At 38.4% G+C, this 18,651-nt stretch overlaps 1 protein-coding gene across 2 annotated transcripts in view; it reads left to right on the top strand.

Moving 5' to 3' along the window:
• The window catches only part of UGGT1 (UDP-glucose glycoprotein glucosyltransferase 1), a 114,529-nt gene that overhangs the window by 87,296 nt on the left and 8,582 nt on the right, over positions 1-18,651 (top strand). For both annotated transcript variants that reach the window (XM_046658060.1, XM_046658059.1), the window contains 7 exons: positions 1,619-1,703; positions 2,848-2,936; positions 3,443-3,547; positions 5,028-5,112; positions 6,397-6,579; positions 7,648-7,808; positions 8,868-8,982. In XM_046658060.1, the coding sequence (XP_046514016.1) occupies positions 1,619-1,703; positions 2,848-2,936; positions 3,443-3,547; positions 5,028-5,112; positions 6,397-6,579; positions 7,648-7,808; positions 8,868-8,982 (823 nt within the window). The remainder of the gene's footprint in view (positions 1-1,618; positions 1,704-2,847; positions 2,937-3,442; positions 3,548-5,027; positions 5,113-6,396; positions 6,580-7,647; positions 7,809-8,867; positions 8,983-18,651) is intronic.

Raw genomic sequence — 18,651 nt, 5'->3', positions numbered from 1 at the left:
TAAATATAGAAGAATTGTCAAGGTATAGTTGGATAATAAGTGGTATAAATACTAATAAGTGTAGTCAAATTTCACTCTTCAGTCATTCCTTTGTGCTAATGGTATCCCAGAATCAAATCATTCTGTCACTGTGATGAAAACCTAGGCAGGTGAGAAATTGAGTCATTTCAAGAAAGGAGAAAAGACATGAAGAGCAGTCAGGCTTTTCTACCCAGATAGTCTGCTGGCCGCTGAGTGAGTTGCAGAGTCACAGTGCATGTCAGCTTTGGCCTTGGACCCTTGGTGCTGGCACTGGTCTTTTCTGTCTGAGGTCGTATGGAAACAGTCCCAGAGCGTTCCGTCAGCAGCCAGGGTTTTGCTTTAAGGTTTGCTGCAACTGACTATTAGTTTAAGAAAATTAGACTGCCTTTTAAAAAACTGTGTTCTAAATTCTGCTTAACACAATTTAAATTAGTTTTAAGCTATGTGAAAAGACTTTATGTCCATGTATTTAGGGAATGATTTCCATTAGCGTTTATTGAAATCATCCTCCTGCTGTGTCCTCATCTGAGCTCCATGGCGTCCTACCTGACACGTGGAAAGCAATGTGGATTTCTGCATATTTCTTACCTAGGAAATAGAAGACTTTTGTATTCTAATAACATCTTCATTATAAGTAGTAGATTTCCCTCCCAATAATATTTTTGCCAAATATGGTTTTACCAAATTTTAGTCTGTCATAAAAAGTTTATCTGTTGTCCTTCTAAACCCTGTCTCTTTTGCGTGCCCTTTCTTGGCCACTCTTTCCCCCGACCCGTCTCCTTCTGGAATCTGGGCCCTCTTCCTTCCGTGCTTCCCATTGGGCATTCCCAGTGTCTAGTGTCTCCTGCCCCCATCAGAATCTTACCTTTACCTGAGAACTCTGCTGGATGGCAGTGATTCCAGGGAATTCCTGTTTTATCTTGGCTTTCGCAGTTAACACCTTGAAAATTGATGACTGGAAATTTTCGGCATTATGGCTGGTTAGTAGGGAAATGTTATTTAAAATTCTTCCTCTTCCGCCCCGTCCGCCTGCAGATAGAGTTTGTTGTAGTTCTTCCTGCGGAGTGCGGGCACCAGGCTGAACACGGGGCCTAGGCTTGGCGGGTTGTGTGCCTCCTGATGAAGGGGTAGGGGAGATGCCTTTCCAAAGCTGCAGCGGGGCCATGTGTTGCTGCTTGCCCGTTAACGAGTAGAGGCGATGGGTCTGGTGACTGGTCAGCGTGGCCCGTGCCCCCAGGCACTCTTTTATTGAAAGCACTGTACTTGGCTCAGACCTTGTGCATACAGACGGTGGTTAAGATCTCATCACAAGCTTGCCAGCACTGGGAGCTTCTCTATGCAAGGTAATTTGAGGGGGACTCAGGAACGGAGTTTGGGCTGTGACTGAGTGGTTTGCTCACTGTGAAGGATAGATTTCGACAAGCGTTGCTGTGGACCTTAAAGGGCTTCCTGCAGGTTGTGAGAAAATACTTTGTTCTGAGAACTTCTTTATGATAAAGATGATGGACTAATATGGGGGATTGATGTCGGACCATTTACTGTGTTTTGAAGGTTGTGATTTGTAATCTCTATCTTACGTTCTCCTGTCTTTTCTAAGCCACGACGGTACAGATTCTCCGCCTGATGCCGATGAAGTTGTTGTTGTCCTCAACAACTTCAGGAGCAAAATTATTAAAGTGAAGGTGAGCAGTATGTTAAGGCAGGCACTCTATTATAGTTGGTGAAAGCAGCAGTAATCTGGTACTCAGTAACTGTTATGTAAAAATAGGTATCTGGAAACCAGCCCCAAACTCTGAGGGGGCGTGAATGTGTTAACTCCAGTAATGATGCTATTATTATGGTAATAATGTCTCAGTATGTGCCTTTACCAGATCGTCATGTTGCACACCTTAAATTTACAGTGTTATTTGTCGCTTATATTTCAGTAAATCTGAGGGGGAAAAAGGAAACCCGCCCCAGACTTTAGTTCACCTTTGGAATTTTCGGTAGTGTTACAGGAATGCTACTTCAAATGCAGCACGTCTTTTGTAAATGAGTGTGTGGCTTTCCTCAACTGAGAGGCTGCACCTTTTGGGTAATCTCAGTGAGCAATGCAAGTCTCATCTGACATAAAATGTTTTCATGGATACTGTGTGGCTTACATAGCTATAATTCACATTATTAGTGATGATGTTATTCTCAGAAAATTGGGGAGAATGCCAGTGAAAATTTCAACAGTAATATATGGCAGCTTCATTTAATTTCTTCTTACTTCTACTTTGTATTCTCAGAATTTTGAGGTTCTTAGTGCCTTAAGTTCAAGTAAAAAGTGTTAGAGGATAAATAATGATTGCACACAGTAAAATTTAAAGCAGGCCACACACACATGATTGAGCAGAAACATGGTCCCAGTGCTGGAGGGCCAGTTCAGCCTGTCCTTGTGTGAGTAAATCCCGAGAGAAGGTTGGGGCGGGAAATGGCTGCTGACAGTCAGAACTCGTGCAGCCGCGCTCTTCCCTAGAACGTGTGGAGAGCTTGGAGCATTGTGTTTCTGTTTTTACTCAGGCTGTATTTCCTGCACAGTTGAATCTGAGTTTCTTTGCCTGTTTTTCAAGCTGGAAACACTTATTGTCTAATTAAAAGAGGTTGCTGTCTCCTCACTTAAGGTTTTAACATGAGACGTGACAATACTTCTGTTGAATTCGTCTAGACTCGGGGTGGGTTGTACCTGCTTGTGGGAGAATTAATTCCCTAATGTTGACAATACTCTCAGTGTACACCCAGTGAAAATCGGTTTAATGCCTGTTAAACCCAATAGGATGAATGAGTCATCACCTATGATTGCAGGTTCAGAAGAAGGCAGACATGGTGAATGAAGACCTGCTGAGTGATGGAACCAATGAGAACGAATCTGGATTTTGGGACTCCTTCAAATGGTAAATTGGCATCATAGGAAAAGTAATAGTTTAAAGGAGAAACTGAGATGAAAGCACCATCCCTCCCTTTTTTGAGTAGAATAATGCTGTCTGTGCCTTTCAGATTCAGCTCTTTACAGCCAAATCAGGCACTTATATTTAGAGTAGATGAGTACTTGCCTCTTGACTGAAAGAGGTTAATGTCCTCTCATGGTGAAGTGACTTCTGTTCCATGCTTCTTGACTCTTGTTGGGTTGTGCCTGCTTTTTGGAGAGTTGATTGATAATTGCTCAGTTTACTTCCCATTGTATGGACTGCATTCTGTGGAAGAGCCTGTGTTCAGTCTGTTCCTGAAGCTACACGATGCATTGTAGGCAGCATCCTCCTCATTATCTATCCTGTGGGGTGGTTTTGCTGGCCTCGTGCTCTCTCCCTCATGTCTACTCCCTCTGCATTGCCCTCCAGAGAAGGAACAGGAATCTGTACCAGCATTTCAAGTGTTCTTGTTTTTACCCTTATCATTATAGGGGCTTTACGGGAGGACAGAAGACTGAAGAAGTGAAACAAGATAAAGATGACATAATTAATATTTTCTCCGTTGCATCTGGTCACCTCTATGAGAGATTTCTTCGGTTAGTCATGTTGATCATTTTAGTATATGTGAATGAATTTATCACATTATTATTTAGAGAGGAAAAGTTTTATGGGATTCTGTACGTTGTACTTCTGTGTATTTGAAGCAGTTCTGAAGATTGTGAATAGATTATTCTATATAATTGTATTTGTTTTGATCTGGTTAACCTCAGGAAGTCGAGCTATGTAGTAAATGCATCTTATAGATACTATAAGGCTATAAACCTTTAATATCACTGTGCACACATTATAATAATGGTGTATAATTGGCTATCAAGCATTGTTTAAATCAGAAATTAGGAAGTTAAAATAGAGAATAGAAGTGGAACAGAGCCATGGACCTGCCTTCTAGAAATCTATAGGATTTTAGAGCTAGGAGGGATCTTAGTTCTCACAAAAGAACACCTGTGTTGCATAGACAGCCTGAGACTCAGAGGTGAGGGACGCACCTGAGGTCACCCGGCCAGGGCCAGGAGGGGCCACAGGCTTGGGCTGGTTGACACAGTGGTCACCATGGGCAGGGCCTCAGGAATGCCTTGTGGCCAGAGATCAGGAAGGCCATGATGATGCGCCTCTGCCTGAGAGTGACTTTGCTAACGCCCGAGTTCTTTTTACTTCCAATTATCCACTACAAGTCTAGTCAACCATGCATAACGACGTTTCCGTAGCTGCTGTGCCACATGGATGACGGAGGTCCCGTAAGACTAGTACTGTGCAGCCTGGGTGTGTATAGGCTAGACCGTCTTGGTCTGTGTGAGTGCACGCTGTGCTGTTCCCACAACAACAGAATCACCTAATGACGCGTTTCTCAGAACGCGTCTCCGGCGTTGAGCATTGTGTGACTGTATAGCAAATAATCCAAACATCATTTTACTCCTGTTTAGCCCTCCTGTTCCTTGGAAGCAGTATTGCACCTAAAATAGCGTCAGGTGTTAGTAATAACTGAATTTAATTAAGTTCCTTGACTCAAAATTTGTTTTTGTTTGTTTTCAGTGTAGGAAATCCTGTAGGCAGCTGTAGCCGTTTGCCCCCCTTAGCCTCTCCCTGCTCTCCTCCTGGCAGGGCCTCGGGTCCAGGCTGTGGGAGGCGGTGCAGGCACACACAGCTGCTGTGGCTTTACAAGTTTTCTTTTTAGAGTGATGTAGTCAGTCAACCATAACCTCTCCTATTCATTTGTACCCTAATTAATATATCAGTTCGTGAAGCAGTTTATTTAAATATGTTATATGATTAAAACGTTTGCCTTTATCAGTTAGGTGCATGTTTATAGGTGAGAAACCGTCCTTCTTTCCCGTTCAGTGATCACTTTATGGGAAGGAATAAGTGAATTTTCCGTCACTAAACGTCTCTCTTTGTCTAATTGAGCCACCAGTTAGCTCTGCCCTGAAGAACGTTTCATGGTCTCATGATTGACTTGACTTGATTTTCCTGAGCTTAAAAGGCATTGGAAGATGATGATTATTTGCTTTTGTTTGGCAGCATAATGATGCTCTCAGTACTGAAGAACACCAAGACGCCTGTGAAATTCTGGTTCTTGAAGAATTATTTGTCCCCCACATTTAAGGTTTGTTCCTCAGGGAAAAGGAAGACCTCTTACCAAGGAGATATGTGCAGTATAGTATACTTTCTACTACCTCTATTTTATCTGTATAATTTTTAAATTTTCCTTTTATTAGTTTGTCCTCATTCAGTTGCATATTTCTGTGTTGATCATTCTTTCACACTGGCCTGTTTTGGGGGCAACAGTTGTTCTGAAACCAAACACAAAACCGTGGCCTTTTGGAAGCTTGGGTGACATGGGAGGAGAGTGTGTGTCTTGTTCTGATGAAATGCTGTTCTCTTCGTCCGAGCGTGCGTGTCCTAGTGTAGTGTAGAGCACAGTTCCAGTGGGGAGGAGGCTTAGTTCTGTCCCGACAGCTGCCCGTAATCCAAGGAAGGAAGGCTTCATCTGCAAAACGCACAACACGCTTGACGGTGTTCTCCTTTATTTGTGTCAGTATTTGACATCTAAATCGATTTATTTGCATCATTTTTGCTGTTGTTGTTCTGTAGAATTTACTAAACAACTTTCGATGTATTCAGTGATATCTCCCTTGGATAAGAAATTCGCTCCTGGTCCCCTGAAGGCATCTGTATTTCAAATCTGAAAGACTTATTGGCAACAAATTTGTTCAGAGTATTTGGATTTGCACTGTCATTCCCTGGGTGAGACCTAGCCGTGACAAAGGCTTAAAATCAAGCTCAGGGGCCAGCCCTGTGGCCAAGTGGTTAGATTCATGCACTCTGCTTTGGCAGCCCAGGATTTCCCCGGTTTGGATCCCAGGCACAGACATGGCACTGCTCATCAGGCCATGCTGAGGTGGCGTCCCACATAGCACAACCTGAAGGACCTACAACTAGCATATACAGCTATGTACGGGGGCTTTGGGGAGAAGAAGAAGGAAAAAAAAAAGATTGGCAACAGATGTTAGCTCAGGGCCAATCTTTAAAAAAACCTCAAGCTCAAAAAATGTTTTACTGATATCACATTTAGAAAAATAAAGTTCATTTCCTTAAACACATACACACACGAACACACAAATGTAAGTTAGTTATCTAAAAGCCTTCAGTTAAAGATTTCTGTCATTTCATGCAGTGATCAGAAGTCATAAGAAGTGGGGACAGGACAGAAGTTGGCACGCGTTCTCTTACGTAGTCACACGTGCGTCAGTGCCGTGCTTCCTTACAGACCCTATCACAGCCAGTGTGCCTTACTTGTGCCATAGTCACGACAGTCGACATACATTATGAAGTTGGTTTCTTTAATCAAAATAAATGATTGATTGTTGTTCCCTGTGTCTAAAAATAGGAGTTTATACCTTACATGGCAAACGAGTACAATTTCCAGTATGAGCTTGTTCAGTACAAATGGCCCCGGTGGCTCCATCAGCAGACTGAGAAGCAGCGCATCATCTGGGGTTACAAGATCCTCTTCCTGGACGTGCTCTTCCCGCTGGTTGTCGACAAGTTCCTGTTTGTGGATGCTGATCAGGTGAGCTCCTAAAGGCCAGATTTAAACAGTTTGTCTTAAAGACGTTAGACTTGCTTTTCCTTTGTAAATGATTTTGTTTTTTTCAGTTATGGAAAAATACTTGCTTATTTTACGTTATTTAGAAAATGTGGAAAGGCATCACCCAGATGTGATCACGTTTAGAATTTGCATTTGATGTATTTCATTTTCATATTTTTTTCTATGCCTTTTTTACATAGTTGTGATTACAGCATCTATGCGGTTTTTTATCTTATTTAATTCATTTAATGTACAAACTAAACATTGGAAAACTGAGGTTGAACAGTGCTTGCCATCCTCTCCAATTATTTGTCCAAAAGTCAGGAGTTACTAACATGGATGAGAGAGAGGGAGCTTAAGTAGATAGATCCCCAACTTTGCTAATATGGAACTCTTCAGATATTCTTCCTCCCGTCAGGATGTGACTTAATTAAAGGGAACATATTGTGATTTTAGAGCATACTAACTCAAAAAGTGTAAATACACTTCTACCCTACAGCCTTCCCCTTGACCCTGAGCTCCCTGAAACCTGAGTTAATCGTCTGAGTGGGAGTGATGGAATGTGTGCAAAAGTCATTCAGACAAAGGCTTCCTCCCCCTCTTTGGGCCTCCCTGCCTCATCTGGCTCGCTTAGGTGACAGCTGGCTCAAGCTGAAGCCTGCTTTCCTGATTCTACCACAACCACACTTAATCCTTGTGCCGGGCATCCTTCCACGTCCATCCATATATTAATTCACATAATCCTCCCAACAACCCTGAGGTAGATACTAGCATCATCTCCGTTTTACAGATGTGAAAACTGAGTCACAGAGAGGCTAAGCAATGTAAATTTGCCTTATTTTCCTCTTTAAATACTTAGAATACTATGTGCCAAGGGCCAGGCTAAGTGTCTTACTTGTTAGTGAGGGCAGTCATCTAATGAGTGGGGAATCCAGGCTCGGACTCAGTCTGCTGCTAGAGCCTCCGTGAGGCCTAGTGTGGCACTCTATTTAAAGGATGCTCCGTCTGCATGGTTGTTCACACAGTGACTTGTGGTCTTCTTTCCTCCAGATTGTACGAACAGATCTGAAAGAGTTAAGAGATTTCAATTTGGACGGTGCCCCTTATGGTTATACTCCTTTCTGTGATAGCCGACGAGAAATGGATGGCTACAGGTTCTGGAAATCAGGATACTGGGCCAGTCATTTAGCTGGGCGAAAGTATCATATCAGGTATCAAAAAAGGGACACTCCTAATGCTGCTATTTGGTTTTGTTTTCATTAAAATTAATTTTGTGTATTTAAAATTGTGAATAAGTAATACATTAATATGGTTCAAAAATAAAAATTATAAGAAATACACAGTGAAAAAAAAATCTTCCCAATCTTGTCTCTCTTCTCCCCAGTTCCCACTCCCACTACAGATAACATCCTCTGTTAATTTACTGTATGTCCTTCCAGAGTTTAATTCTTACATAAACAACTATGACTTCTTTTTTATACGAAATATACTGTGCTATTTACAGTTTTGTGCCTTGGTTTTTTTACTTAATGTCGCTAGTAGATCTTATCAATATGTAGAGAGAGCTTATTTTTTTTATGTCTCCATATTATTCCAATATATGTGTTATTTATGGTCTTTTGCTATGACATTAAATGTTGCAGTGAGTGATTATTTTGTATATTTCAAGTATATGTGTAGAATGAATTCCTAGAAGTAGAACTCCTAGGTTAAACAGTATATGCGTTTGTTGCTTTTCTGGTGAACACTATTATCTTCTCCAGGCAAAGTGTGGTTTGGCAGATGTGGAGGGTGGGGGGCTGTAGAAAGCAGCACCAGCAGAGGTAAACGTTGGGCTATGGTGATGGCAGTATTACACTCTGTTCTTGGTCCAAAAGAACTCTTAACGCTGTGGGATTTTTTTTTCCCTGCAGCATTTAAGACATCATCAAGATGTCTTTGACTAATAGTTATTTATCAGTTACTATAGATTTTATCACCTAATCTGTTGACATTTGTTAGAAATCTTCTTTTGTCAGAGGTTATTTCCTTTGGAAGGCAATTAAAGAAGGAAGAGTGACAAAGTGAGCTTGTGGTGGCAGAATCTGGGTTTTAAAATAATTTCCTTAGCCATCTTTGAATTAGCACATACTGACCCTGAGCTCCACCATAAGGCCTCAGCTTTTCAAAGAGCATCCAGAATGTTTGCCTAGTGACCTGTTCCCTTATTCATTGGGGTCGCTTTTTCTGCCATAATCCCTGGTTATAACAAATGGATCTCCTCTCTCCAGTGCGTTGTATGTCGTGGATCTGAAGAAGTTTAGGAAAATAGCTGCTGGTGACAGACTCAGAGGACAGTATCAAGGTCTGAGTCAGGATCCTAACAGCCTTTCAAATCTTGATCAAGTAAGTTTGGTTAACACTTTCAGGGATGGGTATACAATGTTGTTAGAAAGCAAAGTAGTATTTAGCTCTCAGTTCTCTCCTTTGTGTTGGGACAGTGTCTTGTTCATGGAAAGGAATTTTGTGTATGTGTGTATATGATATTTTTCTCTCAAGAGAAGACTTAGTAGTGAAAAGCCTTGTAGGTCTGATGTTCGTTTGAGGAGGGAGATGAAGGGAGGATGCTGCCTATTTGAATCTTTACTGTATCTTCTAATTTGGTACCCAAGCTAATCTGATAAATTTGTTTCTTTGCCTGCTAGGGTCAGTTTGTTTCTCTTCTTTAGGAACTAACTCAGGACTCACAGTAGAGAATATAGTATCACAATTGCCCTTTCTCCTATGGGAAACCATGGTGTTTTTAAAGAAGTTTAGCTGAATGACGGTTTATTAATGCTAAACATTTTTCAGGGGTAAGATTGTAGTTTAAGTGTTTTAGATACATAGATTCACGTATTTTGTTTGGCTTAAGTCTACCTTAAACATTTTAAAACGTTTATTGTGATATATAGCACCTGTAAAGAGAAATGTACAACATAAAAATATACAAATATGTATATATTCATATGCATCAATGAATTCCACAAAGCCAATGCCCATTTACCACCACCCAGTTCACAAACTAGAACATAACTAGCATCCCAGCAGCCGCCCTTCATCTCCAACAGAAGTACCTGACTTTCATGGTAATCACCCCCTTGCTTTTCTTTGTAGAATTACTAATTAACCATGTATCCTTAAACGCTATAGTTTAGTTTTGCCTGTTTTTTCCTCCCTATCTCAGTGGGATCATAAAGATGCACTCTTTTGAGTCTAACTTCTTTTGCTCAATCTTGTTTGCGAGGTTCATCCGCGTTGTGTGTGGTGGTCCTACATTCCGTTGATCTCTTCTACATTTGGGTTGTTTTCCGTTTTTGTCTCCCGTGGATAATGCTGCTGTGATTGATCATGCGCATGTCTTTGTGCACATGTACACCTATTTCAATTGTGTGTACAACCACAAGTGGAATTGCTGGATCATCAGATTTGTATATCTTTATCTTTACTAGATAATTCCAAACCGTTTTCTAAAGTAGTTCTAATTCATACTCCCATCAACAGTGTAAGAATTCTTGTTGTTTCACGTTTTGGCCAATACTTGTAGTCAATCTATTAATTTGGTAGGTGTAAGCTGGCATCCACGTGGCTTTCATTTGGAAAGCACCTTCTGGTCTCTGTGGTTTCTGATAGAAATCAACTGTTAATCTTGAGAATCCTTTGTGACAAGTCACTATCTCTTTTGCTGGTTTCAAGGTTCTTTATCTTTTTACAGTTTGCTTATGGTATATCTGGGTGTGGATCTCTTTTGAGTTTATCCTACTTAGAGTTCATTGAGTTTCTTGGATGTGTACATTAATGTTTTTCGTCAAATTTGGGAAGTTTTCTTTATTTCTTCAGGTACTGTTGCTATCCCTTTCTTTCTCTCTCCCCTCTTGGGACAACCATTATGTGTATGTTGGTATTTTTGATGGTGTCCCACAAGTCTCTGAGATTGTTTATTTTTCTTCATTTTTCTTTCTGTTCCACAGACTAGTTAATGTGAACTGACTTATCTTCACTTGACCTGATTCTGTTTTCTGCCTGCTGAAATCTGTGGTTGAATCCTTCTAGTAAATTTTCATTTCAGTTATATTTTTTAACTCCAGATTTGCTATTTGATTCTTTTGTATACTTTCTATCTCTTTATTAATATTCTCTAATTTTTTTCATTGTGGTCATAATAGTTTATAACATTGTGAAAATTCCGTTGTACATTATTATTTGTCAGACACCATATAAGTATACCCCTTCACCCCTTGTGCCCACCCCCCACCCCCTTCCCCCTGGTAACCACTAAACTGTTCTCTTTGTCTGTAAGTTTGTTTTTGGTCCACAAATAAGTCAAACCATATGGTGTTTGTCTTTCCTTGTCTGGCTTATTTCACTTAACATAATACCCTCAAGGTCCATCCATGTGGTTGTGAATGGGACGATTTTGTCTTTTTTTATGGCTGAGTAGTATTCCATTGTATATATATACCATATCTTCTTTATCCCATCATCAGTCAGTGGTCTCTTGGGTTGCTTCCTGTCTTGGCTATTGTGAATAATGCTGCACTGAACATAGGGGTGTATAAGCCTCTTTGAATTGCTGATCTCAAGTTCTTTGGATAGATACCCAGTAGTGGGATAGCTGGGTCATAGGGTATTTCTATTTTTAATTTTTTGAGAAATTTCCATACTGTTTTCCATAGTGGTTGCACCAGTTTGCATTCCCGCCAGCAGTGTATGAGGCTCCCCTTTGCTCCACAACCTCTCCAGTATTTGTTATTTTTTGTCTTGGTGATTATAGCCGTTCTGACAGGCATAAGATGATATCTAAGTGTAGTTTTGATTTGTGTTTCCCTGGTGATTAGTGATGTTGAGCATCTTTTCATTTGCCTGTTGGCCATCTATATATCTTTGGAAAAATCTCTGTGCATATCCTCTGCCCACTTTTTGATTGGATTGTTTGTTTCTTTGTAGTTCAGTTGTGTGAGTTCTTTATATGTTATGGAGATTAACCCCTTGTTGGATATATGATTTTCAAATATTTTCTCCAAGTTGGTGGGTTGTTTTTTTGTTTTGATCCTGGTTTCCCTTGCCTTCCAGAAGCTCTTTAGTCTGATGGAGTCCCACTTGTTTATTTTTTCTTTTGTTTCCCTTGTCTGAGAAGACACGATATTCAAAAAGATCTTTTCAAGGCTGATGTCAAAGAGTGTACTGCCTATATTTTCTTCCAGAAGTTTTCTGGATTCAGGTCTTACCTTCAAGTCTTTGGTCCATTCTGAGTCTATTTTTGTGCATGGTGAAAAATAATGGTCTACTTTCATTCCTTTGCATGTGGCCGTCCGGTTTTCCCAGCACCATTTATAGAAGAGTCTCCTTTCTTCATTGTATATTCTTGGCTCCTTTGTCAAAGATTAGCTGTTCATAGATGTGTGGTTTTATTTTTGGGCTTTAAGTTCTGTTCCATTGATCTATGTGTCTGTTTTTGTGCCAGTACCAGCTGTTTTGATTGCTATAACTTCCTTGTATATTTTGAAGTCAGGGATTGTGATGCCACCAGCTTTGTTCTTGTTTCTCAGGATTGCTTTAGCTGTTTGAGGTCTTTTGTTGCCCCATATGAATTTTAAGATTCTTTGTTCTATTTCAGTGAAGAATGTCATGGGGATTCTGATTGGGATTGCACTGAATCTGTAGATTGCTTTAGGTAGTATGCACATTTTAACTTTGTTTATTCTTCCAATGTGTGTACATGGAATATTTTTCCTTTTTTTATTTTTAAGATTTTATTTTTTTCCTTTTTCTCCCCCAAACCCCCCGGTACATAGTTGTATATTCTTAGTTGTGGGTCCTTCTAGTTGTGGCATGTCAGATGGCACCTCAGCATGGTTTGATGAGCAGTGCCATGTTCGCGTCCAGGATTTGAACTGACGAAGCACTGGGCTGCCTGCAGCGGAGTGTCCAAACTTAACCACTCAGCCACGGGGCCAGCCCTTCATTTTTTTATGTCATTATCAATTTCTTTCCGTAATGTCTTATAGTTTTCCTTGTATAGGTCTTTCACCTCCTTGTTTAAATTTATTCCTAGATGTTTTATTCTTTGTGTTACAATTGTAAATGGGGTTGTATTCTTGAGTTCTCTTTCTGTTAGTTCGTTATTAGAGTATAGAAATGCCACTGATTTTTTTGTAAGTTGACTTTGTACCCTGCAACTTTGCTGTAGTTGTTGATTATTTCTAATCGTTTTCTGATTGATTCTTGAAGGTTTTCTATATATAAAATCATGTCTTCTGCAAACAGCAAGAGTTTCACTTCTTCATTGCCTATTTGGATTCTTTTTATTTCTTTTTCTTTCCTAATTGCTCTGGCCAAAACCTCCAGTACTGTGTTGAATAAGAGTGATGAGAGTGGGCACCCTTGTCTTGTTCCTCTTCTCAGAAGGATGGCTTTCAGTTTTTCACCATTGAGTATGATGTTGGTTGTGGGTTTGTTACATATGGCCTTTATCGTGGTGAGGTACTTTCCTTCTATACCCATTTTATTGAGAGTTTTTATCAAATGGTTGTTGGATCTTGTCAAATGCTTTCTCTGTGTCTATTGAGATAATCATGTGGTTTTTTTCCCCTCATTTTATTAATGTGGTATATCACATTGATTGATTTTCGGATGTTGAGCCATCCCTGTGTCCCTGGTATTACCTTCACTAGGTCATGGTGTATGATCTCTGATGTGTTGCTGTATTTGGTTTGCCAATATTTTGTTGAGGATTTTTGCATTTATTTTCATGAGCTATATTGGCCTGTAATTTTCCTTCTTTGTGTTGTCCTTGTCTGACTTTGGTATCAGGGTGATGTTGGCCTTGTAGAATGTGTTAGGAATTTTTCTGTCTTCCTCAATTTTGTGTTAGGAATTTTTCTGTCTTCCTCAATTTTTTGGAATAGTTTGAGAAGGATAGGTAATAAATCTTCTTTGAATGATTGGTAGAATTCTCCAGAGAAGCTGTCTGGTCCTGGACTTTGAGTTTTTAGAGGTTTTTGATTACTGTTTCAATCTCTTTACTTGTAATTGATCTATTCAGATTCTCTATTTATTCTTGATTCACTTTTGGGAGGTTGTAAGAGTCAGGAATTTATCTGTTTCTTCTAGATTGTCCAGTTTGTTGGCATATAGTTTTTTCATAATATTCTCTTAGTCTTTTATTTCTGTGGTATTTGTTGTAATTTCTCCTCTTTCATTTCTGATTTTATTTATCCGAGCCTTCTCTCTTTTTCTCTTAGTCTGGCTAAGAGTTTGTCAATTTTTTTTTGTCTTCTCAAAGAACAAGCTCCTTGATTCTTTCTACATTCTTTTTTTGTTTCAATTTCATTTATTTCTGCTTTAATTTTTATTATTTCCCTCCTGCTGAGTTTGGGCTTTATTTTTTCTTTTTCTAATTCTGTTAGGTGTAGTTTAAGATTGCTTATTTGAGCTTTTTCTTGTTTGTTAACATGGGCCTGTATTGCTATAAATTTCCCTCTTAGGACCAGTTTTGCTGCATCCCATATGAGTTAGTGTGATGTATTTTCGTTCTCATTTGTCTCCAGATATGTTTTGATTTCTCCTTTTGTTTCTTCGATGATCTGTTGGTTGTTCAGTAGCATGTTGTTAGTCTCCACATTTTTGTTCCTTTCCCAGCTTTTTTCTTGTAGTTAATTTCTAGTTTCATTGTGTTATGGTTGGAAAAGATACTAGATATAATTTCTATCTTCTTAAATTTGTTGAGGCTTGCCTTGTTTCCCAACATATGGTCTGTCCTTGAGAATGTTCCATGTGCACTTGAGAAGAACGTATATTCTGCTGTTTTTGGATTGAGTGTTATATATATATCTATTCAGTCCATCTGGTCTAATTTTTCATTTAATTCCACTGTTTGTTGATTTTCTGTCTGGTTGATTGATCCATTGATGTGATTGGAATATTGAGGTCCCCTACTATTAGTGTGTTGTTAATATCTCCTTTTAGGTTTAATAGTTGCTTTATATACTTTGGTGCTCCTGTGTTGGGTACATATATGTTTATAAGTGTAATGGCTTTGGTGGAGTGTCCCATTTACCATTATATACTACCCCTCTATGTCTCTCTTTACCTGTTTTATCTTGAAGTCTACTTGGTCTGTTATAAGTATGGCAACACCTGCTTTCTTTTGTTTCCCATTAGCTTGGAGTATTGTCATCCATCCCTTCACTCTAAGCCTGTGTTTGTCTTTGGAGCTGAGATGTGTTTCTTGGAGGCAGCGTATTTTTGGATCTTGAGTTTTAATCCATCCTGCCACTCTGTGTCTTTTGATTGGAGAATTCAATCCAATTACATTCAGAGTGATTATTGGTATATGAGTGCTAACTGCTGCCATCTCGTTGCCTGTTTTCTGGTTCTTCTGCATTTCCTTTGCTTCTCATACTGTTGATTTGGACTACCAATTTGATTAGGTAGTTTTTTTATGATGGTTCATTTTCTCCTTGTTTATCCTATATGTCCCTGTTCTAATTATTTGTTTACTGGTTACCATTAGGTTTGTATAAAAAACCTGACAGATGCGATAGTCCATTTTCTGATAGCCTCTTATTTCCTTAGACTATGCCAATTCCGTCCCTTTCCTCTTCCCTTCTAAGTTATTTATCATATCTTATTCCATCTTGTGTTGTGAGTTTATCATTAAAGTGATTATTTTTATTTTGGTGTTTTCCTTCTCTTTATCCTTAATGTTAAAGTTAAGTGTTTACTAACCTGATCTGATAGAGAACCACCATTTTCTGACTATTGCCTACCTATTCATCTCCTTGCTCAGGGCTTGGTAGCCCTTTTCCTATTTCCTTTTTTTTTTTTCAAGTTATAAGGGCCTTCTTGAGGATTTCTTTTGGGGGGGATCTTGTGGCAATCAACTCCTTTAGCTTTTGTTTATCTGGGAAAGTTTTTATTTCTCCGTTATATCTGAAGGATATCTTTGCCAGATAGAGTATTCTTGGCTGAAAGTTTTTGTCTTTCAGGATTTTGAATATATCATTCCACTCTCTCCTAGCCTGTAAGGTTTCTGCTGAGAAATCTGAAAGCCCATTAGGGGTTCCTTAGGTTATTTTTTTCCGCCTTGCTGCCCTTAGTATTTTTTCTTTGTCATTGACTTTTGCCACCTTTACTACTGTATGCTTTGGAGAAGGTCCTTTTACATTGATATAATTAGGAGAACTGCTGGCCTCATTCACTTGTATTTCCAGCTCTTTACCCAGGTTTTGGAAGTTCTCAGCTATTATTTCTTTGAACAAACTTTCTGCTCCGTTCTCCTTCTCTTCCCCCCTCTGAAATACCTGTAATCTGTATGTTGCATTTCCTAATTGATTCAGATATTTCTCTGAGAGTTTCTTCATTTCTTTTGAGTCTTAGTTCTCTCTTCTCTGTCTGAATCAGGTCTATATTACTGTCCTCTAAGTTGCTAATTCTGGCCTCCATAATGTCAGCTCTGTTGTTTAGGGAATCCAGAATTTTCTTTATCTTGCCCACTGTGTTTTTCATCTCCAACAATTCTGATTGGTTTTTCTTTATAGTTTCAGTCTCTTTTGTGAAGAAGCTCCTGAATTTGTTGATTTGTCTTTCTGTGTTTTCTAGTAACTCGCTGAGTTTCTTTATGATGTCCATTTTGAATTCTTTGTCATTTAGGTTATGAATTTCTTTTTTTCAGGATTGGTTTCTGGATACTTCTCACTTTCCTTCTGGTCTGGAGATTTAGTTTACTTTTTCATACTGCTTTATAGTCTGGATTTTTGCCTCCTCATAGTGTTATTATCTGGTTGCAGCTTCCACCTGCCACCACTGGGTGGGGATCAGGCACTGTGTATTCTGGGCCCAGCACAGTCAGGGCCTCCGTAACTCCACCCGCTGACTCCTTTTCTCACTGTGCAGTGCTCTGACTGATGGCAGATCTGGAGCACTGGGCAGGGGGAGGGTTGCTTTCTTTCAACTGCGCTTCCCCAGCCACTAGCATTGCAATTAATTTTGTTCATTGTTGTACTCAGCTACCTTGCTAATCTATGTACACTGTTGGATTTTCTATATACATCATCATATCATCTACAAATAAAAACAATTTTACTTCTTTTCCAATTTTACATTTTTACATCTGTTTCTTGCTTTGTCTACTTGCTAGGCGTTCCATATTGTTGAAAAGAAATGTTGATAGTAGACATTCTTGATTCAAAGGAAGGTTTTCAACATTTCACCACTAAGTGTGATGTTTGCTGTAGATGTTTTGTACATACCTCATTCAGATTAAAGAAGTTCATTTTATTCCTTGTTTGCTACTTTAAAAAAAATCTTTTGTGTTAAATTTTATACATTTTTTACATCTGCTGAGATACGGTTTTTCTCTTTTATTCTGTAAATTTAATTATGTATCTAAATATAATTTCTGAATTGCACCATGTAATATATCCCAACTTGGTCATGATTTATTATCCTTTTTTATGTATTCCTGGATTCTTTGTGCTAGTATTTAAGAATTCTGCATTTATGTTTTTGTGTGACATTGTCTTGTAATATGCCTGTCAGGTTTTGACATCAAGGCTGTGTTGACTTAATAAAATGAGTTTGGTTTTGTTCTTTTTCATTTACCTGTAATTGGTTTGTGTAAGATGGACCTTCTTTCTTTCTTAAATGTTTGGTTGAATTCGCTCATGATGTCACACAATGTTTTCTTTGCATTTAAATTATGACTCCAATTTCTTTAATAGTTGTGGGACTGTTGACATTTTCTGTAACTTCTTTTATCAATAGTTTTGTTCAGTTGTATCTAAATTTCCTAACGTATTATCATTGTGTTATCCTTTCATTTTCTTTTCAGTTTGAAGATATACTTTATATACTGTGATATGTTTAGATGTTATTGAGAAATGTATATCCAGAGCTGGAGTGTTTTCATCACACCAGTTATCTTTTTAAAGTCCATGGTAGGACCTGTAGTGGTGTCTTCTCTCTCTCTCTTCTTCGTTAATTTGAATTCCTGACAGTGTGTATTTGTGCTTTCTCTTTTTTCCATTGTTCAGCTCACCAGGAATTAATCAGTTTTATTAGTCTTTTCAAAGAAGCAGCTTTTAGCATTTTTTTGTACTGTCTATGTGTGTTTCTTTTCTATTTTACCAACTTATGTTTTTTATTTCTTACCTTTCACTTTTTAAATTTAATTTGTTGATATTTTTGTAATTTCTTGAGATAGGCATTTAGTTCATGATTTTTAGTCTTTTCTAACATATGCATTTAAAATTATCAAATTCAGGAAGATTTTGTCTACATTCCACATGTTTTATGTGTAGCATTTTCCTTACCCTTTGGTTCAATATATTTCTAGTTTCCATTGTGATTTTTTTGTTGACTCATAAGTTATTTCCAAGTGATTCCAAATACATGGGGATTTTCCAGTTACATTTTTTGTTATTTCTAGGTTTAGTAGTTCTGTGGTCTGAGAATGTCTTCTGTGCGATTTCAGGTATTTGAAGTTTGTTGAGATTTATTTTTTGACCCAAATATGATTAGTTTTGGTAAACATTTTATCTGGTTTTATATTTGGCAGATGTTACATGTAATATTTTTCTACGTATGTCTATTAGGTCAAATTTAGCAATGTGTTCTTATGTGTTTCTTGTCTATTTTTTCTGTTAGTTAGAGTATTGTGTTTAAAATCTTTCTTTCCATGTTGTGAAATCTTTCCTGTCTTTGGTTTTGTCAAGTTTTGCTTTATGTATTTTGAGACTGTTATCATTAAATGACCAAAAAAACCTTAGAAATTCTATATATTTCTGACAAATTAACCTTTTACTATATCTGGTAATGTATTTTTACTTTCTTTTTGGGCCTTAAAGTGTGCTTCATCTTATCTTAGTGCAAATACGCCAGTGTTCCTTTCAATTGTTACATGGTATATTTCTTGTATCCTTCTATATTTCAGTCTTTCTCTGTCGTTATGTTTTACTTCTGTTTCTTATAAATGGCTTATATCTGTTTGTTTTTTCATTTGGTGTGACAGTCATTTAATTAGAACATTGGTCC

Source organism: Equus quagga, chromosome 4, assembly GCF_021613505.1.
Source record: "Equus quagga isolate Etosha38 chromosome 4, UCLA_HA_Equagga_1.0, whole genome shotgun sequence".
Classification (NCBI taxonomy): domain Eukaryota; kingdom Metazoa; phylum Chordata; class Mammalia; order Perissodactyla; family Equidae; genus Equus; species Equus quagga.
This window is presented reverse-complemented; position numbering and strand designations above follow the sequence as displayed.